The sequence below is a fragment of the Amblyraja radiata genome, chromosome 17, assembly GCF_010909765.2.
Source record: "Amblyraja radiata isolate CabotCenter1 chromosome 17, sAmbRad1.1.pri, whole genome shotgun sequence".
Classification (NCBI taxonomy): Eukaryota; Metazoa; Chordata; class Chondrichthyes; order Rajiformes; family Rajidae; genus Amblyraja; species Amblyraja radiata.
In genome coordinates this window covers 46,889,068-46,916,423 of record NC_045972.1, presented here as the reverse complement: position 1 = coordinate 46,916,423, position 27,356 = coordinate 46,889,068, and the positions used below count along the sequence as shown (strand labels likewise).

Sequence of the window (27,356 nt, the reverse complement as noted above, 5' to 3'; positions counted from 1 at the left end):
TTGTAGACACAGGGCAAGAATGTGCACATCTTTGGCCAAGTTAGTATGAAAAGGTGTATATTTGACATGTCTAGCAATCTCCTGGAATTTATTCCAATGTTGATTCTTGCTCCTAACGAGCCTCAAGCTCCTGGCATGCGTCTAAATCATGAACATTTCTACATACCTTGGGACACTCCATCTCTTCTCCATGCAACTTTCATAATACTGTTGTGATCTGCGTGCCATGGAGAGTGCATCTTTAAAAGCTGACATCATTGTGATTTGTTGAACAGCAAAGAGGCAGTAGGTGTGCTGAATTGAATGTGGTCCCACTTCTTTCTGGTTAGAAAAGATGTACCTCATTTGTTATTGACCAATGTCAAAACTTTTTTAGAGTAGAGTGCCACCTTATTTGCACAGGAGTGTGTTTCATCTTTCACAATTAAGGTGAAATTGAACATTTTCTTTAAAATATTCACCAAAAAAATCCCACTCTCATTCTGAAAATAAACTGTCCAAGGTACCTTTGCATTTCGAAGTGCAAAACCCTGCTACAAAAACCCACACAAAATTCAATGTTAGACTGCTGGCAGCTGTATTTTTTTTTAATAAGTGGGGAATGACATCAAATCCATAGACAACAGAGTGATGCTATTCTGCAACAAGTTTGCTTTTGAACAGTTGAGCGTTCAATTTTTCTCTTTACTCTTTGCGCAAAAGCTCAAGACCCAAATAACCTGAGAACTCAAACAAATTCCTGGCATTTTTAAAAGTTAGGCACCATTCTCCTAATTGCCAGAAGAAGCTGACCATTTAAAAACAGGTGAGAATCAACTTTTATTGGAGCTTAAAATGCAAATAAGCATAAACACACAATAAATCAAGTTTCAGGCAGAACAGTATTAAAAAGATTTAACCGAAACTCTTACACAGCATTTACTGTACAATAGCATGGTTAAAGTAAATGGGCCACCTAGTATTAAAGATAAACTTAGTGTGTGTAAGACAAGTGGTTTTAGATAAAATGTTGCTTGCAAATAATGTTTGCAGGAGAGAGCAAGTTCACCAGTAACTTCAAGAGGCAGTACATTGCACAATAGGTGGCTCAATTCCATAAACCTTAGAACAAAATTAAGGATTTGTATGACTGAATTACTATTGAGATAGCGCTAACATACTTCACTCATTTGGGGGGAAGGTTTCTTCCCTAAGTGGAAATATTAGTAAAAATTCTACTATTTAAGTAGTATTGCAGCCAAACTCAACTAGTTCATTATATTCTAATCTGAAGAAATTAATTGAGCAAGTTTAATTACAAAGTTACAACAGTTTAATCAAAGATAAGCTGCCATTTAGGATCTGATAGTAATATTTATTCTTCTTGCATTGTATTATTAAGAGGTTCTGGATCAATATTTAGTGTTTTCACAAATGATTCAAAAAGGTTCACATGAAATTAATGCAATAATAGATGCCAATTGTATCTAAGTAAAGCTTGCTACACAAGTGTATAAATCCATTCCCACTATAGTTTGATATTTAAAATTCAGAGGACATTGTTTGTTGCATCTTTGAAAATAGAACAAATTTAAAATTTCAATGGTTACAGAATTTAGCCAGGTGCAGTGTATTTAAAGTAATCCAGTTACTCCACATAGACCAGACGCTGCAGACTTCAACTGCAGAGTTCCATCTTTATTAATTTAGTTTTAAACATTAAATACTGTTAACAATGTGCATCATGCAGTTTTGGCAATGTAACTCTGTCTAAATAATTGAAATTGGGCGAAGGTGGCCTTCCTTAAAACAAAATGTTCGGGGGAAAAGAAACAAATTCCTGTCTTTATACTTACACAAACTGGTTTAATGATCTAAACAATCAGCTCTTAATTGCATAAAAGCAGTTAAATGTATACTAATTGGGTATTATAGCAACTCATACTATATTACCTTGTGGTGTAATACTGTCAGAGAGGCAAAACATCATCTGCGTTAATGACTGGATCATGTTTAGTTATGGTCAGACTTCTGGATAATATCTATGACAAGCATATTTAAACAAAAATGAGAATATGAGTATTTATGTATAATTTCACTAAATGCATTGGACATGGGAGGGGAGGAGAAAAAAGTTACGTTACAAAAATGCAGACATTTGATTTCTTTTTCAAGTTGCCCAAGTACTTAAACTCTGCTTTTTCAATGGGGTGAGGAGAGAGAAATTTAAAGAGTCAAAAAAGAGGGCACACACAGATCTTGTACAGTATGTACCTGAATAGTTCTGATTGGAAGCCATTTGAAAGAACACTAATTCGGACAACAGAGAATCGGAAAAGCTCTGCACATAATTATGACCACAACTGAACCTTGACTTACAGTAAAATTACAGTGTTTGTTGAAACATTCAGGGAAGCAGCTGCATGTCATTAAAACATGATCACAAAATTAAATCAAACAGGACTAAATGAAAGTATTAATTTACACAGTATAAAATTAAAAAGTGTGCAACTTTTTGCATTTCAGCAAAACACTAAACTACAGAAAACTTAGGTAGAGTAGACGGGCTTGGCAATTTTGAAATCAGCTATTCACATGTAACTACAAATAAAATGTTTTAAAGCAGGTTTGTCTAAACTAATAGTCTTCTCTTCCAAAGAGGGAAAAGGTACTGAAGTTTACATTCATGCAATAACACCAGCATACTTTCACCACAGCAAAAAGGATGTCTGAACCTTTTATTCCATTTTACCACGATTAGTTATTTCCCACCCTCCCCCACCCCCACCCCACACACACACACACACACACACACACACACACACACACACAAAAACGAAGAGGAATAGCAAAGTAGCACCACTGAGGAAAATGGAGTAAAAGATAAGCAACAGGCAGAAAAAAAGAGCAAGAGGCCAAGTGTCTTGTAGGTTTGGATAAACATTGGGAAGTTTAAAACACTTCCAATTTCAGATACAAATGCACCTCGATTCTAAATAACCAAAATGTATTAATGTCAGTTCTGTTAACCATTGTACAATGACAATAGATATCACAACTCAAAAGCTTAAGGGATTTAAAAATACTTGCCACAAACTATGTTGAAAGTCAAGAGCCTGATAGTCAAGACTCACGGTTGGGACAGATTATGGGATTCTACCTTGTAAACTGAATAGATATTAGATGAACTTAAATAGCTCCAAAGGGCTTAGTACAAAAAAGGAAGGGAAATTTATTGATGAAAAACTAGTAAGTTCATAAAAAATATCCATACACAAAATTTACACAAAACAGCAGCAATTCTATGTAGAAACAAATGAGAAAAGCAGCAACTTAAACTGCACAACATGGCTTGTCGGTAAAGACAATCAGAACAATTTCAACACTTTTAGCTGAGTACAGTCAAAACAAACAGGATTGTAGCACTTGCAAGTGTTTATGCCCATTTTCTTAAGGCTCCTAGCACTATTTTCTACAAAAAAATGTCTCTTCAGTGGTTTACTGCATTTATAATTAGTGTTAACTTTGCTGCAAGCCAGTTCTACGTTAGAATTGTGACTCCAAACAGAATCCATGAAGCCAGTCTGATAAATGCTCAGCAGCAAAATGTTGCACAGTTCCTCCAATATTTAGCTCAATGTACAGCATTTACTGCCCCATTTCCGGCCCCTGGAAAGAGAATTTATGAAATGTCATGGTTTCAACACATTGAGATCGTTACATTGATTCCCAAGTTACCATTTTCTGCAAAAAGCTGTGCAATGCTAGTGTCAAAAACCAGACAGTCACTATTCATAATGGCTGTGGCAATGCCTTCATGAATTGATCGAGGAGTTGCTTCCCAAGTCAATCGCCGTCTGTGGCCATTCAGTTCAAGTCTATATGCAAAGTTTTCAGCTTGTTTGCGTGTTCCAATTAGCTGTACTATGGCAAAAAACTGCTGGTGGCCATCGTATTTTTCTTGTTTTTCCAAGACCAACATAAAATGAAAGCCAAAACAGGACTGCATCATGACCCAATCTACTGCCCCTGGAAGGTTTATGTCTGTGGCCAGGAAAACTATGTCCTCACCCTGCAAGGTTGTGATCGACTTGTGTTGATGCATCAGGTGTGGCATTACAGCATCCAGAGAGCCTTGCCATTTACACGAGGCTCCAGGGCAAGGACACGAGTATGGCCTGAACTCACAGAGTTCCTCGTGGTCTGCTTTCTCTGTGTGCGGTAGTGTTATCTCACAACCTGAAGAGGCATACTTACAGGGGAACAGTACAGAGTTAGCCACTTTTTCCATCGCCAGGTTACGAATGGAGCCCAATGGGCCCCTGCAAGTGGGGCAGCATGTAAGCTTCGGACGACAGTTGCTGCAGACAAGGTGGCCGCTCTGGCACTGAAGAATTGGTGGCAGCACATAGTCAAAGCAAACCGGACACTCAAATAGACTTGCCAAATCACTATTGGAAGCTGTGGTTCCCGTCAATGCAGGGACTCTCTGGGCAGGAGTGCACTTTGATGTACCTGTAGGGAGTGCTGTGGCAGTCTGACGACTCATTTCTGGAAAAGGTAAAGAAAAAAAAAGTTAGATAGCGTCATTTAACCATAACGAATGTCAACTTTCTGCCAGTAATTGACCTCTTCATTTTCTATGTCAAAATATTGGGCAAATTTTCTGCATCCTGACAGTTAGAAACATTACTGAGCTAACAACAGAAAATTACAAGTGGTCATTTTGATATTCTCCCATTCAAAGATGTTTTCTCATAATACACATTTTTCTGCACTAGTGGGACAATGGGACTAGTGGGATAGTTAATGTCAAATCCATCTCCATCACACAGGCCCTCATGCAACCACACATGTCTATACAGATACACTCAGTCTCCCAATATACTCCCTACACACTCATGACTGTACGGCCAAATATGGCTCTAACCCAGTCTACAAGTTTGCAGATGACATCACTGTGGTGGGCAGGATCACGAACAATGACAAAGCGGAGTAGAGCAAGGAGAGAGAACTTAGTAGGTGTGAAGACAATAACCTAACTCAGTGTCAGCAAGACAAAGGATCTAGTTTTCAACTCAACAAGCAAGGTGGATCAAATGCCCCAAATGGTGCTAAAATGTAAATGGTTGAGCTTTAAATTCCTTGGCATTAATATCACCAACCACATTAATGGAACAGCCAAGGGGGTCCAGCAATATCTCTACTTCCTGAGATCAAGGAGACTCAGAACATTTTACTGACTCTTACAAACTTCTACAGAAGCACCATAGAGCATACCGTCAGGTTGCAATAGAGCTTGGTTTGGGAACAGCTCTACCCAAGACTGCAAGAAATTGCAGAGTTGTAGTTGTAGTCCAGTCCATCACACAGACCAGACCTCCCCACTCTACCCCTTTCACACTTCATGCTGCCTCAAAAAGCAGACAACATAATCAAAGACTTATCTGAGCCTGATCACTCCTCCTGCCTGGCAGAAGTTATAGAAGCTTGAAAGTACGCACCAGACTCAGGAGCAGTTTCTTTCCCTCTGTTAACAGAGTTCTAACGGGTCCTTCCATAAGCTAGCTTTGTAGCCGATTCACATCCATCAATTGTGGACATTGGACTTGGTCTACGGGACTGATGCGATACTTTGCTGAGAACTATATTCTACACACTGAATCTTCTCCTTTGCACAAATGTACTCATGTTTGACATTGTTTCATCTATAGTTTTCTCTGATATGATTGGACAGCATGCAAAACTAAGCTTTTCACTGTACCTCAGTACATGTGATGCAGATTCAGATTCACATTTATTGTCACATGCACCAATTAAGATAGTGATATTTGGGTTACCTTACAGCCATACAATTAAAAGAACACAACACAATTAAAAAGAACGATAAAACGTAACATAAACATCCACCACAGTGATCACTGTGATGGAAGGCAATAAAGTTCAGTCAGTCTTTCTGTCAATAATAAACCCAAATAAAGTAAGTGTGGTAGTTGTAACAAATGAATTTAGGAATAAATCTAGTTACATGCTCATTTACTTCTCTATCTCACTTTGACCTGTCCTTGTTTGATCTAACAAAGGCAATGCAAACTTGTGGAACGGCACCTCAGATCATAGCATGACTGAAATGACAAATTCTCAGACATTCTAGTACCCCTTTTCTGCACCTCCTGGTATTTCATAGTTTTAGCTCGTGTCTCATATCTTCCAGTAATACATTTTATTAATGAGTCTTTACCATTCTCTTTAAGCTAAACCACTATGCATTATTCAGTTTTGGCCTCCGCCTTAACAAGTGTTCCAATTGTTCCCTCCCAACCTTGTTCTTTCCAACTTATTTCTTTCCTAGTTCTGCACAGGGCTGTGGAGTCGGAGCAATGTTGGTGCTGCTGGAGTCGGAGTCAGTAAAAAAGTCCCGACTCCGACCTCAACATAAATTTCAGAGACTACGTAAATTTCTGCCTTATCCACTGGCTTGGCCTCCACCGCTGCCTGTGGCAAAGAATTCCACAGACGCACCACTCTCTGACTAAAGAAATTCCACCTCATCTCATTCCTAAACAAACATCCTTTAATTCTGAGGCTATGACCTCTAGTCCTAGACTCTCCCACAAGTAGGAACAGACAGACTTAGGCCATTCGGCCCATCAAGTCTACACTGCCATTCAATCATGACTGATCTATCTCTCCCTCCTAGTATCATTCTCCTGCCTTCTGCCCATAACCCCTGACACTGTACTAACCAATTTTATTTTAGTACCATCTGCAAACTTGCTAATCATGCTGTGGATGTTCTCAAGATGAATATATGGTAATAAAGCTAAACTGAACAGAATCAGGCCATGCTGACCATATGACTCCGTCCACATGACAATAAACTAAACTCCCCACAAAAAGAAAAAAGTTCAGCAAGCATTAAGAAATTGCAGAGAATTGTGGATGCAGCCCAGCCCATCACACAAACCAACCTCCCTTCCATTGACTCCATTTATACCTCACCCTGCCTCGGCAAGGCCAGCAGAATAATCAAGGACGAGTCTCACCCTGGCCACTCCCTCTTCTCCCCTCTACCATCAGGCAAAAAGCACAGGAGTATCTTCCCAGCTGTTATCAGGCAACTGAACCATCCTACCACAACCAGAGAGCAGTGCTGAACTACTATCTACCACTTTGGTGACCCTCAGACTATCCTTGATCGGCTTATGCTGGCTTTACTTTGCACTAAACGTTATCCCCTTATCATGTTTCTGTACAATGTAGATGGCTTGATTGTAATCATGTATTGTCTTACCGCTGACTGGTCAGCAAGCAACAAAAGCTTTTCACTGTACCTCGATACACGTGACAATAAACTAAACTGAACTGAAACTGAAGATAGACACAAAATGCTGGAGTAACTCAACAGGACAGGCAGCATCTCTGGAGAGAAAGGAGTCTGAAAAAGGGTCTTGACCCGAAATGCCACTCATTCCTTCTATCCAGAGATGTTGCGTGTTCCGCTGAGTTACCCCAGCATTTTGTGTCTATCCGGTTTAAACCAGCATCTGTAGTTCCTTCCTATACATAAATTGAAACTGAACTACTGTAAAAGTTTGTTAGATGACAACAAAGTACATCAGACAAATTATCATTAAAAGAATCAAGCTATATTACGGTACCGGGAGTGGGAGAGTTACAATCAGTATGGTTACATACTACTTGTCTCTCGGAGACCCACTCATTGATGGAGTGGGTAAGCAGCATATTTATACACATAAAACAAGAAGCACTCAAGGGTGATCATGAGTTTGATTACATAATACAAACGGTCTTACAGTTGGTCAAGAGTCAAGTTATTCTTATTTAATGCCAACAGATGTACAAATGACCATTAGGTCAGTTACTGGCTTTATCAGATTTTTCCACAGACTCAGCACTAACGACCCAATTTCTAGATATGTTCATCTTCTGTACTTCTCCAACTATACAGATGTTTCCTCCCGAGGGCTAACGGTACCTTTCAGTTAGTCCAAAGTTAGCCATTGGCCTGTAGCCCGTATTATGAAGTAAGCCTTGCCAGTCTCATATAGTTCCCCAATCTTAATTGTATAATGCCCCTATGCTCAGTTCCTAATCTCGAGCATAGGTCAAATAGTAATATTTTAATGCTCAACATTTAATCAAGCATATAGGTGAAGCATTTAAATTTCTCCTTCACACTAGTTCAGTAAGGGCGTTCGGGGAAGAAGCCTCCAACTTTCACCCTTGCATAACGCTAAGCCTCAGCAGCGAAATCTGCATCCTGTTAGTTAGGGGTGGATCATAAATGCCAATGACACCATCACCATCCACAACCCCACAAATGACGACATCTTTAAAATATGCCCAACCACCTGCCGTCTAATCTCACACATTGCCATGCCGATAAAACCCTGTTGCTGCAAACGGCTACATACAGAGAGAGAACCTCAGCACATAGAATCATATAATCAGGCTCGGTAAGGCTTAATTTGGAGTATTGTGAGCAATTTTGGGCACTATATCTGAGGAAGGATGTGCTGGCTCTGGAGAGGGTCCAGAGGAGGTTTACAAGAATGATCCCAGGAATTAGTATGTTGATCTATGATGAGCGTTTGTCGGCACTGGCCTGTACTCGCTGGAGTTTAGAAGAATGAGGGGGGGACCTCATTGTAACATACAGAATAGTGAAAGGCTTGGATAGAGTGGATGTGGAGAGGATGTTTCCACTATTGGGAGAGTCTAGGACTAGAGGTCAAAGCCTCAGAATTAAAGGACATTCTTTAAGGAAGGAGATGAGGCGGAATTTCTTTAGTAAGGGGGTGGTGAATCTGTGGTATTTATTGTCACAGAAGGCTATGGAAGCCAAGCCAGTAGATATTTTTAAAGGCAGAGATAGATAGATTCTTGATTAGTACGGATGTCAGGGGTTATGGGGAGTAGGCAGATGAATGGAGTTAGGAGGGCGATATAGATCTCTTCGGCCTGCAATGTCCATGTTGAACATGATGCAAATAACATTCAATCTCTTCATTTTATTCAATGTTTTTTCTTAGTCATAAAGCATGGAAAGAGGCCCTTCGACCCACCTTGCCCACCCTTTCCAGCTTGACAACATCTTTCCTATAATACGGTGACCAAAACTGAACACAATCCTCTACACTCAATGCCCTGACTAATGAAGGCCAATGTACCGAAAGCCTTCTTGACCACCTTGACTACCTTTCAAGGAGCTATGTACCTACAATTGAATTTCGATCACAAAAATAACCAGTTTTTAAAAACACAGCAGGCATCTCTCCCAAACGCGACGTTTAGGCCAATTATCCACAATAATAGGTGGAGTGGGCAAGGGTGTGCATCTACCCGATCTATTCCTCTCATGATTTTACTCCATCACCTCTAATCGGCCTGCACGCCAAGGAATAGATTCCTAGCCTACACAACCTCTCCCTATAGTTCAGACCCTCTAGCCTGGCAATATCCTCGTAGATCTTCTCTGTGCCCTTTCCGGCTTGACGACATCTTTCCTCGAAAATAGTGACCAAAATTGAACACAAAACTCTGAATGTGGCCTCATCAACATCTTATACAACTGCACCACGAGGGCCCAACTTCTAAATTCAATACTCTGAAAAGTCTTTTTGACCACTTCATCTCCCTGTGATGCCACTTTCAATGAACTATGTTCCTGTACTTCTGGATCCCTCAGCTCTACAGAGAGGCCTACCAATCACTGTGTAGGTCCTGCCCATGTTAGACTTCCCAAAATTCAACACCTCAAATCTCTCTGTATTAAATTCCATCAACCATTCCTCAGCCCACCTGGCCAATCAATCCAGATCCTGCTGCAATTTTTCACAATCATCTTCACTATCTGCAAAACTACCCACTTTTGTATCCAGCAAACTTGCTAATCTTGCCCTGTATGTTGTCATCCAAATCATTGATGTAGATGACAAACAGTAACGGGCCCAGCACCGAACCCCGAGGCACATCACTAGTAACAGGCCTCCTTGCAACCTTGCACCATCACCCTCTGCTTCCTTCCTTGAAGCCAATTTTCTATCCATTCAGCTATCTTTCCTTGGATGTCATATGTACTGACAGTGGAACAATTACATTTTTACAGTGCATATTTACAGACCTATTAACTCAATATACATAGATACCATGCAATAAACAAATTCAATACATTAATAACACCAATACTATTGCATAAAAGCCCTGCGTGCATAAAATGTTGAGGGGATTACAGTGAATAGTGTAGATGGGGAATAGAAACATAGAAAATAGGAGCAGGAGGAGGCCATTTGGTCCTTCGAACCAGCACCACCATTCATTGTGATCATGGCTGATCATCCACAATCAGTAACCTGTGCCTGCCTTCCCCCCATACCCCTGCCTTCCCCCCATACCCCTTGATTCCGCTAGCTTGTCCAGTCCTTTTGTAATTTTATGTTTCTAAAGTCCTACAGAGCTGCATCATGACTTCATTACTTCCTGACACATATTCAATGCCCTTCCTTACCTCTGGCCTAATGACCGAGCAAGTGTGAGGTGCTGCACCTTGGGAGGTTGAATGTAAACATAGAAAATAGGTGAAGGCCATTTGGCCTTTCGAGCCAGCACCGCCATTCATTGTGATTATGGCTGATCATCCACAATCAGTAACCCGTGCCTGCCTTCTCCCCACATCCCATGATTCTGCTAGCCCCACGAGCTCTATCTAACTCTTTTACATTCATCCAGTGAATTGGCCTCCACTACCTTCTGCAGCAGAGAATTCCATACATTCACAACTCTCTGGGTGAAAAAGATTTCTCATCTCAGTTTCAAATGGCTTCCCCTTTATTTTTAGACTGTGGCCCCTGGTTCTGGACTCCCCCAACATTAGGAACATTTTTCCTGCATCTAGCTTGTCCAGTCCTTTTATAATTTTATGTGTTTCTAGGATACCCTCTCATCCTAAATTCCAGTGAATACAAGCCCAGTCTATCCAATCTTTCCTCATATGACAGTCCCGCCATTCCGGGGATTAACCTTGTGAACCTACGCTGCACTGCCTCAATAGCAAGGATGTCCTTCCTCAAATTAGGAGACCAAAACTGCACACAATACTCCAGATGTGGTCTCACCAGGGCTCTGTACAACTGCAGAAGGACCTCTTTACTCGTATACTCAAATTATCTCGTTATGAAGGCCAACATGCCATTAGCTTTCTTCACTACCTGCTGTACCTGCATGGTTGCACTTCCCCCTTTCCTAATCTGACACCATTGAGATAATAATCTGCCTCCTTGTTCTTGCCGCCAAAGTGGATAACCTAACATTTATCTACATTATACTGCATCTGCCATGCATCTGCCCACTCACTCAACCTGTTCAAGTCACCCTGCAACCTAGCATCCTCTTCACAGTTCACACTGCCACCCAGCTTTGTGTTATCTGCAAATTTGCTAGTGTTACTTTTTAATTCAATCATCTAAATCATTAATATATTTTCTAAATAGTTGCAGCCCCAGCACTGAGCCTTGCGGTACTCCACTCGCCACTGCCTGCCATTCTGACAGGGACCCGTTTATTCCCACTCTTCGTGTTCTGTCTGCCAACCAATTCTCTATCCATGTCAATACCCTAACCCCAAAACCATGTGCTCTAATTTTGCCCACTAATCTGTGAGGGACCTTATTAAAGGCTTCCTGAAAGTCCAGATACACTACATCCACTGGCTCTCCTTCATCCATTTTACTCGTCACATCCTCAAAAAATTCCAGAAGATTAGTCAAGCAGGATTTCCCCTTCATAAATCCATGCTGATTTGGACAAATCCTCTTACTGCTATCCAAATGCGCCATTATTACTTCTTTAATAATGGACTCCAGCATCTTCCCCACCAACAATGTCAGGCTAACTGGTCTATAATTCCCCATCATCCTTGCTTATCCAGAAATAGTAAAATTTGCGGCTATGATAGTAACAGCCATACCACCCACTCAGCTCAGCGTAAAGAGACGGTTCTCCGCACTGAAAATAATTAAATCAGGTTTAAGGGCTTCAATGAAAGAGGATCTGGCAGAAGCAATTCTGTTCCTAAGGACAAGTTATTAATAAATTTTAGGTATGTACTTTTGTAACAAACCTAACTACCTATGTATTTACCTTTAATTTCTATTGCACTTGGGAATTTTTTTGGGTCATAATTTAGCCATTTAGCTCATACCTGTGGCCTTAGTTTAATACATTTTGGAATAATGCTATTATAATTTTTACTTAATTCAATGGAATTTTAATTTTGTCATGGTCCTCTGTAATTTTTTTTTTCTTTTAGCATAATGAATTATGTTTTATTTCAAGAATAAACTATTAAAAAGCCACAATAGCATAGCTACAACCATTAGACTCAAAACTTTAAGGACATGGGTTTAAAAGGTAGCCTGATGATTCATGTGGTTCCTTTGAAATGCCATCTTGTGTAATGTCATCATAGCAGATTTAGAATTATTATACCTTGGGGTCAGAGTCGAATACACAAGAAATCAAGGAGTCGGGTGTTTTGGGTATCAACTCCGCAGCCCTGGTTCTGCAGAAAGATCATTGAAGCATTTTGATGCCGTCTTGTGTGCAGAGCATTTTCAGCATTCTTTACAATTGTTTTTTGCTACACCATTGTTCTTAAGGGATATGAATATACCTTACGCTGAACACTGTATTTTCATGAATATACCATAAAAATATTCATAATACATTCTACCCAGCCCGCCAATGTTGGAAATTTCATTTAACCAGGATTTTTTTTGTAATGGCATTTTAAATCACAGAATGATTGTATTTTACTGTGGCCTAGTTGCCAGAGCACAATTGTTAACCTGTGCACAAAAGTCCTCAAGAACAAACGCCATGATTGAATGGTGGAGTAGACTCGATGGGCCGAATGGCTTAATTTGCTCCTATGATTTATGAGCTTAAATCATTCCATGGTCTAACCTTGCAGTGAAGATAGAAACAAGACAATTTTTTCTTTGAAAAATACAGCAATTTCCCTATAAAGTAGCAAACTCTGCCAAGTTATAAATTAGTTAAGCTTCTTATACTTTGTAAAATTCCCTAGCATACTAACTTGTTTTAGTACATCTTCAACAATGTTCGCCAAGTTGAGTTTCCTAGGACATCCAATGCAAAGTATCTGAAGAACGGTCTCAACCCGAAACGTCACCCACTCCTTTTCTCCAGAGATGCTGTCTACTTCAGCTTTGTGTCTATTTTCGGTTTAAACCAGCATCTACAGTTCCTTCCTAAACGCCAAGTATTCAAACTTGTGAATTAATTTGGCATTCAGCAGCCAAGCAACAAAAACAATCTGAAGAGCAGAAAATACTGGAGATACTCAGCACATCAGGGTCTACCACAAGAGGGCAATAACCCATGGGATAGGACACAATATGATTAAAACACAGAACCAAGGACTCTAGGAAGTAGCAGCAGCTCAGGTAGAGCTGGCTATTAAAATAGAAGAGCAAATGCTTTCTTAGAACAAAAGGCAAGAGGTGATTGCATAGATAAGTGCCAGAACATTGTTCAAATTAGAGATTCTGAAACTCAGATCAAAATTTGAAAGTACGTACATTTGGAAAGTATACACAAAGAATGAAAACTGGAAGATACTAATTTTCTAATCCATGTCCAGCAACAATTTTAACAGAACAAAGATGGAACACAGGCACATCACACATGGTAACAATTCAAGTTAATAAGGTTTAAGTATAGCATGATTAAACTGAATAATGCAAAAGATAGGGAAGTACTGCCAGTAGGTCCAAAGGAGGTGATATTGAAGAATATACAATACAGACTGATAACAAAACCAAGACTGACCAGGCTGAATGTGTAGGAAGGAAATGCAGATACTGGATTAAACCGAAGATAGGCACAAAAAGCTGGAGTAACTCAGCGGGACAGGCAACATCTCTGGAAAGAAGGAATGGGTGATGTTCCGGGTCTGACCAGGCTGAATGGATACTTCACAAAACTGCATTTCAATGATGGGGTGAATACATATAATACAATTAATATTTTTCAACTATGCAATATTTGACAGGTTATCTTCTGATCAAGACTGTGTCATCACCAAGACAACCAAAAACCAAATTGACAGAAAACATCACCAGATTCTTCATTTTTCTTTGTCTTTGGAAAGGGGTGGCAGTCGGGAAATATACAACTCAGTACCAAGATCAATTGTTGGTCAACTCCAATTGACCCAAGTATCCAGGTCAGAAATACCAGAATTATGCTGTTACAGATTACTTGAAAGGAGCAAGCTATATATATATCTGTATATCTGTATCTGTTTTGACCTACATTACTGAACATTAATGCAATTCTCCACTTTTACTTAAGTGATCATTTAGATTTATCTTCAATATTCATGTAAAATAAAAGTTTGCCAGAAATTGTACCCATCCATGCAATCAATTCACTCGTCATGAACAGTTAAAAATTAAAATCGTTTTATCAGCACTAAATCCAGTGGCCCATCTTTAAACATTTCTAATTTGAAATGCACCCAAGAGAACCAAATTCCTATCAAACCACAAAAATGTTCCTGTATTTCACATAATTTTGTTTAAGGGAAAACAAGAGATTTCCATCGTGATTCTGAAAATAAAAAGGAATGCACCAAAGAATAGTTATACACCTCACCACCCCCCCAAAAAAAATAAATCAAACAGCAATCATTCTTTCCAACCGCTTGCTGTAATCCAGATTGAATCGTTGCACACATCGTACAAATGTTACATATATGCAACTCAATCTCCAAATAAAACTGGATTTCACATTATGCAAGTGTTAAACAAGTTATTCAATTTGTTGTAAAATTTGTTTTCTTGTAACGTCATTTCACGTCAAAATTCAAAATGCTGCAACATTTCTCAATCTGTTAATTTAATAAATTAGTTATGTCACTGACCAAATGAACATTTTAGAATAAACTTTAGAATAAACGCGCAAATAATCAATTATGCACAAATATGAAAGAAGTTTAAGCACTGTATTTTGGGGAAGATTCCATTTCACACTATCCTAATGTCCCCTACACAAAAAATGCCTGTTCTGTATTGGATGGCCTTTATCAATTAGGGCTCAGGAAGAGGGAAACATATCTCTGGCCTAGAAAATACTATATACAGACAATATATACTTATCTTATGCTTCACACATACAGCCACAAGCAGTCCCAAATGTGCTGCAGCTTCCAATTCACTTCGAAAGACGATTTAGCAAGTAACAGTAAATTATCCCTCATTATTCAACATGATTGATCATCTATTGCCACAGTTACTGTCTTCAGGATAAAAATGTTTCTTCCGATCTCAGTTCTAAATAGTATACTCCATCGAACAGCTTATTTCCATTAACCATCAGGCTCTTGAAGCACACCACCTTACCTCAGCAAAATAATATGGAATTTTGCTATTGTGGCACAATGTACTTCAGCTTACATTATTAAGGCCCAGTTACCTAGTACAACTGATAAATATACAATATCATAAATGCCGTGTTGTTGCATGAGTGTGCCCGCAAAGCTGCAGGAATTTCATTTTTCTGTTCCAGGGGCACATAATTAAACAAATGACACTTGTGCATTTTAATACAATGGCATTTAGCTTGCATCTGTCCCTACAACCTCGATCACTTGACTTGTTTCAGTTTTAATTTGCTCACATATTGCAACTCAGTTTTGAGGTAACTTCCTCAACTCTGCAACTCAACATGCTCGATTTCACATTTTGCCAAGTTTCTATAAAAGATTCAACCCCTTATATAACCCCATGACAGAGTAAGAACACAGAAACAAGCCCTTGGGCATGTCCATGCCAACCATTAAGTATTCATTTATACAACATCAATTTTCCAGCATCTGGCTCGGCCTTCTAATCCTTGTCAAGTGAAGTGCTTATCTAGATACTGAATTGTTGTGAGTATCTCGGACTCCACCAACCCCTCAGGCGATGTGTTCCAGATTCCAACTGGCTTTAGGTTGACAAAAATCCTCAAATGTTATCCAAAACCTTCACTTACTGTAAAGGAGCAATACAATCTCAGCAGTTCAAGCAGCATCTGTGGGTGGTAAGGAATATCCAACATTTCACGTCAAAACCTTACATCAGAAGATACCCAAGGTATGTCTTCTGTGCTTTGTAAACATCTGCTATGTTATTTATCATTCCAAATCAGATCCCTCCTCCATTCCAAGGAAAACAAATCTAGAATATCTAGCATCTCCTCATAACTAAAACACCACACCAGGAAACATTCTGAAGGCTTTCCTATGGAGTCATGTCATTCTCACTGTATGTCTCCAACAGTATGGCCTACGGCTTGACCAAAATGTTGTACACAATTGTACAATCTTTCCCCTGCTCCCTCCATGTCCTTGCTAATGCAGACGTAGCTCAAGTGCCCGTTTAACCACTTTATCTATGTTCTGCTATCTTCAGGAATCCCGATGAGCATTTCATCATTTATGTTTCTATATAAATGCCTTTATTTTAATCTTGTTCCTGAAAATGTTGGTGGTAATCTACAAGCAAACTCTGGAAAAACTCCCAAAGCTAATCTGCTGGATTTCAAATATATCAAATATACAGTATCCATATTTGCTAATTGGTGACATAGCATATACAGCAGCATAACATTTATTTTATTCCAAGTTGAAATCAAAAATATGTCCAAACCTTCAAACACTATTGCAGCACCCAAAATAAATGTTTCAAATCATCACAGCCTAAAAGCCCTGTCCCACAGTACGAGTTCATTCCAAGAGCTCTCCCGAGTTTGCCCTGATTCGAACTCAAGAGATTTACGGTAATGGCTCTCATGTTGAAAAATTTACGGTACTCGGGGCTCTCATGTTGAAAAATCTTCACGAGTCTTCCCGTGCTTACCTGCTGTTAGCAAGTCTTCCCGAGTACCTGCCGTTAGCGTTACGAGCTGCTAAGAGACGTCCCCGAGCTCCGACGTACCCCCTACATTCATTTTCCGTGCTTACCACGAGTCTGATTTTTTTTTTAAACTCTGGAGAGCTTTCCCTCTTATCTTCATGTCGGCTGCTGCACTCATGTTTGTGCACAACCTTCCTATCATACATCACTACATATTTGTCCCCTTAAAGGGTACAAATTTTCACTCAAGGGAACTTTCTCTCTCATTCAACAATATCTCTAACCAGCTCAATTTGCCAGGGCCTTGGTCTTACCAAATTTAACTGAAGCCTGTCCAAATGTAATACCTTTCCCGTTCCCTAGTATTAGATCCCGTGTCCCACAAAGTAAACCCATTTCGCCCCACTAATTTCTGAACCGTACATTCAACTGACTAAACCAATTGGCACATGATTCAGGTAGTGATCCCGAGATCATTTCCTTATGGTTCTGACTATTTAAACTATGGCTCTTATGGTCCTTCAGCAGAATTTAATTCTGTTTACATTGCTGGAATCATGGTGGACCATGACTACTGGGTGCTTCCTATCCAGTCTTAGCACCTTCCTAGGATAGTTGTCCAAAACCGTAATACCAGCAAAGCTTACACAGCCTTAGTGCCATATCTATTCTTTAATCGTACAATCTTCCAACACTACCACAATCCTATCCATTTTAATTTGAACAATGCTCTGTTCTACACATTTTACTTGCCCAATGGGTCACAAGGCCATTAGATAAAATGCAAGAAGGGCATTATTAATTGGAAGTATAGGGGGTTTAATGCCTGGAGCAAGAGGATGTGGACAAGGTAAAAAATGAGTACTACACATTGAGGTAGGTTGATATTCTGGAACAAGTTGATGCGGGTACCCAAGGCTACAGATACGATCCAGATATTCTGAAATTGACATTCCCATATCAAAGGTACACAAAAATGCTGGAGAAACTTAGCGGGTACAGCAGCATCTATGGAGCGAAGGAAATATGCAATGTTTCGGGCCGAAACCCTTCTTCAAACTTCTTCCCATATCAATATAGCCAGAAGTGCAATTGCACAGCAGTATGTGGAACTTAATGAACAAATTGGGCACTAACTTCAAATTACAACAACAATACCTAAATAAAAAACACTTTGAAACATTTAAGTAGCAAAAGGCTATGTAAATTTCCTTACTTTTTGGAGAAAAAAGGCCACCCTAGTAGCAGCAAGCATGAGCAAGAGTGACCAAATTACTGGTTTACACACTAAATGAAGATAGCTATTTTCATTGGTTAAATACCGAGTAAAAATACCTCCCTAACAAGATGAAAAGCAGTATAACATCTGCAGCTGAAGAAAAAAAAACTAAGCCAAGAGAACTGCAGTTATTAGGAAATTGCATAATAAATAAATATTGGCAAGTGTCCTTTTTAAAGGGTCTTTATTGCAACCCCAAGTCAATTTTCCAACATGGAAGAGTCATCTTTCAAATTATACAACATATAATCAAGTTCCAAGTCATAATTAGACAATAGACAATAGACGCAGGAGTAGGCCATTCGGCCCTTCGAGCCAGCACCGCCATTCAATGTGATCATGGCTGATCATCCCCAATCAGTACCCCGTTCCTGCCTTCTCCCGATATCCCCTGACTCCACTAATTTTAAGAGCCCTATCTAGCTCTCTCTTGAAAGCATCCAGAGAACCTGCCTCCACCGCCCTCTGAGGCAGAGAATGCCACAGACACACCACTGTGAGAAAAAGTGTTTCCTCGTCTCCGTTCTAAATGGCTTACTCCTTATTCTTAAACTGTGGCCCCTGGTTCTGGACTCTCCCAACATCGGGAACATGTTTTCTGCCTCTAGCATGTCCAAACCCTTAATCTTATGTTACAATGAAATTCCCTCTCATCCTTCTAAACTCCAGAGTGTACAAGCCCAGCTGCTCCATTCGCTCAGCATATGACAGTCCCGCCATCCCGGGAATTAACCTTGTAAACCTACACTGCACTCCCTCAATAGCAAGATGTCCTTCCTCAAATTAGGGGACCAAAACTGCACACAATACTCCAGGTGTGGTCTCACTAGGGCTCTGTACAACTGCAGAAGGACCTCTTTGCTCCTATATTCGATTCCTCTTCTTATAAAGGCCAACAGGCCATTCGCTTTCTTCACTGCCTGTTGTACCTGCATGCTTACTTTCATAGACTGATGAACAAGGACCCCCAGGTCCCATTGTACTTCCCCTTTTCCCAACTTGACGCCATTTAGATAGTAATCTGCCTTCCTGTTTTTGCTACCAAAGTGGATAACCTCACATTTATCCGCATTAAACTTAATCTGCCATGCATTCTTTGCATTCTCGGATGCATTCGCATAGCATCCTCCTCACAGTTCACACTGCCACCCAGTTTTGTGTCATCTGCAAATTTGCTAATGTTACTACGAATTCCTTCATCCCTTCGTCCAATTAATCACAAATTGTTGGAGAAATTCAGCAGGTCAGGCTGCATTTGTGGAAGGAAGACGATGTTTTAGGTGGAGACCCTTCTAATTAGCTTGAAGAAGTGTCCCGGCCCAAAATGTCATCCGTCTATTCCCTCCACAGATGGTGTTTGATCTGTTAAATTCCATTTTCTTGCAACTTCATGAATATTGAAAGCATACAGGATTCAATCAGATACCAGCAGGTTTTACACAATTCTTTGTTTCAAAATCTATAATGTCATGTTCCAGCAAATTCTTTTGCTCTATCATCACTATCAAGATAGAAGATTGACCCTGGTTCCGTGAATGTAGGACATACTAAAAGCAAAACCAGATACACCTACAAATTATGAGAAGCCGGCCTAGTGAAATAGGTCAGGATTAAATGTGTAATGAAAACCAAAAACTGAGCCAAGTTATCTCAAGCAATTGGATGAGGTTGAAGTTCACATCTCAAAATAAATGGTTTTAGTGACTTTAAGAACACCCCCATCCCCTGGTGGTGGCGGGGCCTAGTAGGCAATCACTGGAAAACATTTGTAACTATATTAAGCCAAAAGATGATCACTCTCAGTTTTCTCTCAAGTATAACTACCACCATAGACGCTCGTCTTCAACCAATTTAATCCAGCCCACTTGATTCAAGAAATGACTGAGAACACTGAATATAAAGGGCACAAGACCAGGCAACAAACAACTTTCATACTGAAGATCTCCAGTCAAGAACTATCTGCACCTTCAAGCTGTTCCAGTGCAGTCACAACACCTATGGAAAATTGCCCGGGTATACTGCTCTAAAGCAGGACAAATCCAATTTAACTAATAACCACCCAGTATGCTCCACATCAAAGTAACAAAAAGGCTCCAGTGACATTAATATCAAGCACCGCCTTAAACACCAGAATCTGCTCATCAATTTGAATTTTGTCTGGACCATGATGCTCATACGTCTGTATATGGAAGAATACAAAGTTCTCAGTTGTATGAATACAGATCAAGCAATTTCCCCAAAATATCGATATTTCCTCAACAGTAATGATTACTCCGACCACTTAGGAAATGAACATTATTACAAGCACGATCATAGAAGGCACTCATTATTTAGATCGTCAGATGAAAATCCAAAATGCATAATTTCAGTCTTTCCTGGGTCTTCAATTTTGGGGGAAACAGTTGTCAATCACTGAAGTCATAAACATTGTTAGACTTCCTGCATAGAAACAAAAAGTGCACAAAACTAAAGAGAGTAAAATGACAGACATAATAATGACGTGTCAAAGGGAGGCAATGAGAAATCAAATTTTGTATCATCCAAAACAATATAAAAATGTTTACAGTACAACAATGAAAGACAACATGAAACATGTCAGGCCAGCAGAGAGAACTTAGTCTAGAAATAGAACAGGCTACAAGATTGCAGAGCAACTTGAAGGCTGACCCTGTTGTGTTCGATCAACCACCATTTGTTCCAGGAATGTTGATGCACCCATTCTTGCTGTCAGAATCTGTACTTGAAGAGAATAAGCTTTGAAACTGTTGGTCAGTAAAGCAAGCTTGCTTTAACATTGCTAGCAAAGCTGGTAAAAAAAAAAAAGCTGCTATCCCACAAGCTTAAACAATTTCACACGAATAGCACAGGGGACAGAGGTGGCACCTATCTTAAAACAAGTTATTCAAAAATGGAATAGGGTGTTCAGAGTCAACTTTTCCTGTAAAGGTGAAATGCAAGGGCAGTATGTTCCAGCAAATTGAGTGCCAATGGGCCAAACTGTCAAGAAAGAAATAGCCTATAGCATGAGGAAGAAGTGAAAACTGGAGAAATCTGACAGGAGTATTGAAAATGCAGAAGGGGGCATGAACGTATTTGAAAAGGACAAGAAATAGCACTGGCAAGTATCATGAAAAATTAAGAGGATTTTACAAGTACATTGAGAGAAAAGAGTAATCAGAGAGGGTGGGACTCATTTTGGGTTTAGGTTTATTATTGTCACTTGTCCCAAGGTAGTGAAAAGATTTTTTTGCGTGCTATCCAAATAGATCAGATATATTATATATAAATAATAATAAATAGTCAAACTCAAGTACAATGGGGCAAAGGAGAAGATACAGAGTGTAGAACATCATTAGCTGCATTGTAGCGCATCAATTCTAGAGACAAAGTCAAATGTCTACAATGGGGCAGAGATGAATGGAACTGTAACCTAGTTTATGGAAAGACCACTCAGAAGTCTGATAACAGTGGGGAAGAAGTTGTTCTTTTATTTCATTATGGACCAAAATGACAATTTGTATGTAGGCAAGATCTTAGACGAATACTTCAACTGAATTCACCAGTCAGATAATTTTAGGGAGGGGCCAAGGGGAGACATAGTAGTTATTCAAAATTGAGAGGTGTACATGAAAGGTCAATTATGATCAAACAGCATGTGTAGGAAGGAAATGCAGATGCTGGTTTAAATCGAAAATAGACACAAAATGCTGGAATAGCGGGACAGGCAGCATCTCTGGAGAGAAGGAATGGATGAAGTTTCGGGTCGAGACCTTTCTTCAGACTGATATCAGGGGAGTGGGAGGTACATAGATAAGGAAGTATATGGTGTCAAAACAGGACAAAGGGAATGAAGTTCAAGGAAATTGCACAATAGACTATTGTTTGTTGGGAGAAGGTAACAACAAAGCAAACAGAGATAAAACGAGTCGGAGACAATAAAGGGCCTGTCCCACTTGGGCGTCATTTACACGACATCGTTTAAACGTCACGACGCACACGTGATGCGAGCATGGCATGCATTACGCGCGCATGACGCCCAAGTGGGACATGCCCTTAAGACTGGTCAGAGAACTGGGAAGAGAGAGGGGAAGGAGAGAGGGAAACCAAGGGTTACTTGAAGTTAGAGAAGTCAATGTTCATACCGCTGAGGTGTAAGCTGCCCAAGCGAAATATGATGTGCTGTTCCTCCGACCAGACAGCAGTTTGAGGCACAGGAAACTCCAGGAAATATTTTTTTAACACAGATGACAAAATCTGCAACACACTATCCAAGTGGGTGGTGAAGGTGGACACTCTCACAACATTAGTTTTTAGATGACCACATCAAGCCCTCCACGGAAAATAGGACTAGCATGGTACTTGATGACCAGCATAACTGGGAAAACATAAAGGTCATGGTCAAAACGAAAAATAGCAAAATCACAAAAGAACTGCAGCTTCACCTTTATTTATTGTATTTATCTATAGTATCATCTGATCTGCTTGTAGACAAAGTATACATGACAATAATGGACGACATAATGTCAAGACATCTAGCTGGTTTCTATAATTATTTCAACTTGAGACTAGTCAGTCACAGGGGAATCAAATAGTTTATTTTACATTTAAACATTACATGCAGGACAACTTGGAAAATAATCCCCTTTAACCTCGGCCTAATTCGCACCTGCTACTTCTGAAAATATATCAACATTACGTAGTGTTGGGACTGCAGGCATTAAACACTCCACGTTTACCCACCGAGTGAGGCAGGGCCGAGCCTGGCGAATCCCATCAACAGAGGCAAAGTAAGTGTCAAGCAGAAACAAAGAGCCCGCTCATTGTGCTTCACCGTCGGGGAAGAATCGTGCATTAAAATTGCTTTATGTCTACATACATACATACACACACACACACAGAGGGGTTAATTCATCAGGATATATTTACTGTTCCCGTTCTGCAAACTAAAACGTTAGGCGGGGTGAATTTACTCGGACTTCACGGCCGCAAAGCCGCAGCAGTAACCTTCCCAGATAATGCGAGGCCGAGGAGCAGGAGGGGGGAGAATCACCCAGGCCCCGACACCAAGTATTTACAAAGAGAGCAAACTCTGGAGGCCCGCGGCCTAGCCGGCCTCCGCCATGCTGGCCGGCACAATAAACAACACGGGCGGCCACAGCCCTGAGCCTGTCAGCTGCCGGGCGTACATTTTATATATACACACACACACACACACACAGTGAGAAGGGGAAGAGGGCGCCGGTCCAGTCAGCCGTCACTAATGGCCACCGCCGCTCCGACCTCCCCTCCCCTCACACACACACACACCATAAACATGTCCTTTGTCCATCCCCGCATTATAAATCACCTTACCTGCGCGACAATGCTAACTGAGAGCGCACCTTTTTTGATATTTATATGTATATATATATATATGTTTTAAATAAGGAGAAGGGCCGGCGTTAGTGGTGGGCGACGGGCACTGGGCAGGAGCTGTCGCTCTGTCTCCCTCCTCCCGCCCACTGCCGGCCTTTTATCCGGAGAGACGAACAAACCGCCGCGCTCGAGCCAGAGCCGGAGCCGGAGCCAGCATCAGCAGCACGCGCTCCCTCACCTGCCTGCCCGCCCGCCCGCCCCGCAACAGCCCCGCCCCCTCCCCGCGGGCGCGCGCGCTCCCTCCCTCCCCCCCCCCCCCCGCGTGCCCGCGCTCGACCCCGCGCGGGTCAACGGCCGACAGCCAACAACAGGAAGGTAGACACGAAAATGAATTTTTACCATACAATGAATTTGCCCTTTGCGCTCCACCCGCAAGGATAACAACACCATCCATGTACAGTGGACAATTATAAGTAAAACGTTATAATCATTTAAAGCGGGTGAAGAACAAAATAAAGTACCAGAGGCAAAAGGAGGAGACAGACTTTTTGGCTGTTGAGAGCGGGGTCGGGCAACAGGAGGTAGACACGGAAATGCTGGGGTAACAGCGGGTCGGGCAGCATCTGTGGAGAGAAGGAAATGGGTGACGTTTTGTGCCGAGACCCTTCTTCAGTCAGCAGCACGAAAATGGTGGAGTAACAGCGGGTCGGGCAGCATCTGTGGAGAGAAGGAAATGGGTGACGTTTTGTGCCGAGACCCTTCTTCAGTCAGCAACACGAAAATGGTGGAGTAACAGCGGGTCATAGTAATAATAATAATAATAATATCTTTTATTGTCATTGCACATAAGTGCAACGAGATTTGGGCATGCAGCTTCCATCCGACATCATAACTTAAGTAACTACCAACATTTAGGTTTAGATACCCCAAGAACATGGTTTGTACAAAGAACAATACAACAGTAAAATAGTCAAAACAGACTAAAGTGCAGATGTGTCTGTGCGACGTGACCATCCGAGGGAGACAGTCCGTGGGGGTGGGGGGGCACTCAGCAGGGCTGGTTCAGAGCAGCTATAGCTCTGGGAAAGAAGCTGAGTCTGGAGGTGCAGGCATAGAAGGCCTTGTAACGTCTGCCGGAAGGAAGTAGTTTGAACAGTCCATTACAAGGGTGTGAGGAGTCTTTGTGAATGCTGATGGCCTTCCTGAGGCACCGTGTGTCGTAGATGCCCTCCAAGGCTGGTAGCGGTGTCCCAATTATCTTCTGCGCTCTGTGGACGACGCGCTGAAGAGTTCTCCTCTCCTCCTCCGTGCAGCTGAGAAACATAGAAACATAGAAAATAGGTGCAGGAGTAGGCCATTCGGCCCTTCGAGCCTGCACTGCCATTCAATATGATCATGGCTGATCATGTCGGGCAGCATCTGTGGAGGGAAGGAAATGGGTGGCGTTTCGGGTCGAGACCCTTCTTCACACTGTGAGTCGGGGGGAGAGGTATAGAGATAAAGAAACGTACGGTGTGAAAACAAGACAAGGGGAATGGAGATCAAGGAAATTATAGAATAGATCATTGTTAGCTGGGAGAAGGTAACAAATAACAAAGCAAACAGAGATAAAATGCAGTCGGAGACAGTAAGATTGGTCAGAGAACTGGGAAGGGGAAGGGGATGGAGAGAGAGGGAAAGCAAGGGCTACTTGAAGTTAGAGAAGTCAATATTCATACCGCTGGGGTGTAAGCTGCCCAAGCGAAATATGAGGTGCTGTTCCTCCAATTTGTGCTGGGCTTCACCCTGACAATGAAGGAGGCCCAGGACAGAAAGGTCAGTGTGGGAATGGGAGGGGGAGTTAAAGTGTTGACCAACCCGCATTGATGTGGAAGAAGGAATAGCAGATGCTGGTTTAAACTGAAGATAGACCCAAAAAGTTGGAGTAACTCAGCGGGACAGGCAGCATCAAAGGACAGAAGGAATGGGTGATGTTTCGAGTCGAGACTTCTTCAGACTAGGTACAGAAAAGGGAAACGAGAGATATAGGGAGGTAGCACGGCAGTCGGGTCACGACCCGTGACCGGTACTGTTGCCATGCAACGCCAACTGGAGGACACGCGGTGAACTGCAGGTAAGCACTTACCATGGATTCCAGTGTAGCGGGCCCGTCTTCTGTCTCAGCACCTGCGGCCGGGGGTGGGGGAAGGGGGGAGGTGGTCGGGGGGGGAGGGGGATGCCGATGCAGCGCAGTCAGTGACTGGGTGGGCGGAGGTTCCAGACTGTCCCCAACTCTGCTGCAGCTGATGGGGATGTTGCTGGGTGGTCCGGGGGGGGGGGGGGCGTGGTTGGGGGGTGGTCGGAGTGAGGGGTGGTCGGGGTGGAGGGTGGTCGGGTGGGGGGGGTGGTCGGGAGGGTCGGGTCGTCGGGGGGATGGGAGTGGTCGGGGGGGGGGTGCTGATGCAGTGCGGTCTGTGACTGGGTGGGCGGAGGGACCAGACTGTCCCCAACTCTGCTGCAGATGACAAGGATGTTGCTGGGTGGTTGGTGGTGGGGGGGTGGTTGGTGGTGGGGGGGTGGTCGGTGGGGGGCTGGGGGGGTGTCAGTGACTCTGGGTGGGTGGAGGAACCAGACTGTCCCCAACTCTGCTGCAGATGACGGGGATGTTGCTGGGTGGTCGGTGGTGGGGGGGTGGTCGGTAGCGGGCTGGGGGGGGTCAGTGACTCTGGGTGGGTGGAGGGACCAGACTGTCACCAACTCTGCTGCAGATGACCGGGGACCTTCCCGGGTTTTGGTCCTCGTGTGACCGCTGCCAGGAGCCGTGGCCCCGCTCAACTCGGTCCCGTGTATGGGCGCTGCTGGCCGGCGCAACAGCCTGTGACAGTGCGGCCGCACAGGGGGGGGGGGCGGGGGGTGGACGTGGCCGGTCAGCGCTGACCATGGGAGGAGAGTGGGGGCTGTTCCGAGGGATGCGCTCCTTCAGCCGCTTACACCTTGGTGCTTGGGTTCAGAGCAAAGATACTAGAGCATTTGGTTCAGAGCACTCAGTCACCCTCCACAATTATTTACAGCGCAAAAATTGACCATTTCGGCTGTTTTTAACAGGTAAGAAAGTACGCGTTTCGTTTGTTAACAGTGTATGCCGGAAGCTGCCATGTCCTCCAGATGGATTCAGCTGCTCCGTGCGTCACACCCTTTGACCCGATGACCTTACGTGCAACCCCCCTATAGGTGATGATGTTGTAGAGAGATAAAAAACAATGAATGAAAGATATGCAAAAACGTAATGATGATAAAGGATACAGGCCATTGTTAGCTGTTTGTTGGGTGAAAACGAGAAGCTAGTGCGACTTGGGTGGGGGAGGGATAAAGAGAGAAATGCGGGGTTACATTGATGGTCATCTGCAGAGACGAGCCAACGATGGATAACATTACTGCTTGCTGCCACCCAACCGGCCTGTAAACGCCACAATCATGCAATAATCAAGGCTGAAGTCCCAAGTGCAGTCAAAGACAGACTATAGTTCATAGCTGAGGTTATTGTTGTGTAGTTTTCAAGAATGTTTCATTGTCATGTACTGAGAATAAGGCAAATAAATTCTTACTTGTTGCACCATACAGGCCTATGAACATAATATTCATGGATAATGTGCAATCATCAAGGCTGAAGTCCCATGTGCAACCAAAGACCATAGTTTGTAGCTGAGGTTGGTGTGTAGTGTTCAAGAGTGTTTAATTGTTATGTATTTTAATTGTCACAAGACAAATAAATTATTACTTGTTCAACCAAACAGACCTATAAACATAATATTCATGGA

At 42.0% G+C, this 27,356-nt stretch overlaps 1 protein-coding gene across 5 annotated transcripts; it reads right to left on the bottom strand.

The window, feature by feature from the left end:
• Positions 1-800: 800 nt before the first annotated feature.
• Positions 801-23,810, bottom strand: siah1 (siah E3 ubiquitin protein ligase 1). Of its 5 annotated transcripts, none has more exons than XM_033036394.1 (3): positions 23,557-23,810; positions 22,347-22,579; positions 801-4,530 (listed from the first exon to the last, which is right to left on the bottom strand). In XM_033036394.1, exon 3 carries the CDS (start codon positions 4,526-4,528, stop codon positions 3,680-3,682), a length of 849 nt encoding a protein of 282 aa, XP_032892285.1. In that variant the 5' UTR covers positions 4,529-4,530; positions 22,347-22,579; positions 23,557-23,810; the 3' UTR covers positions 801-3,679. The 5 variants fall into 5 exon arrangements, with proteins under 5 accessions (XP_032892285.1, XP_032892286.1, XP_032892284.1 ...); XM_033036395.1 differs by lacking the exon at positions 23,557-23,810 and adding an exon at positions 22,945-23,529; XM_033036396.1 differs by lacking the exons at positions 22,347-22,579; positions 23,557-23,810 and adding an exon at positions 22,945-23,540 and having other exon boundaries at positions 1,933-2,021; positions 4,237-4,530.
• Positions 23,811-27,356: the final 3,546 nt, after the last annotated feature.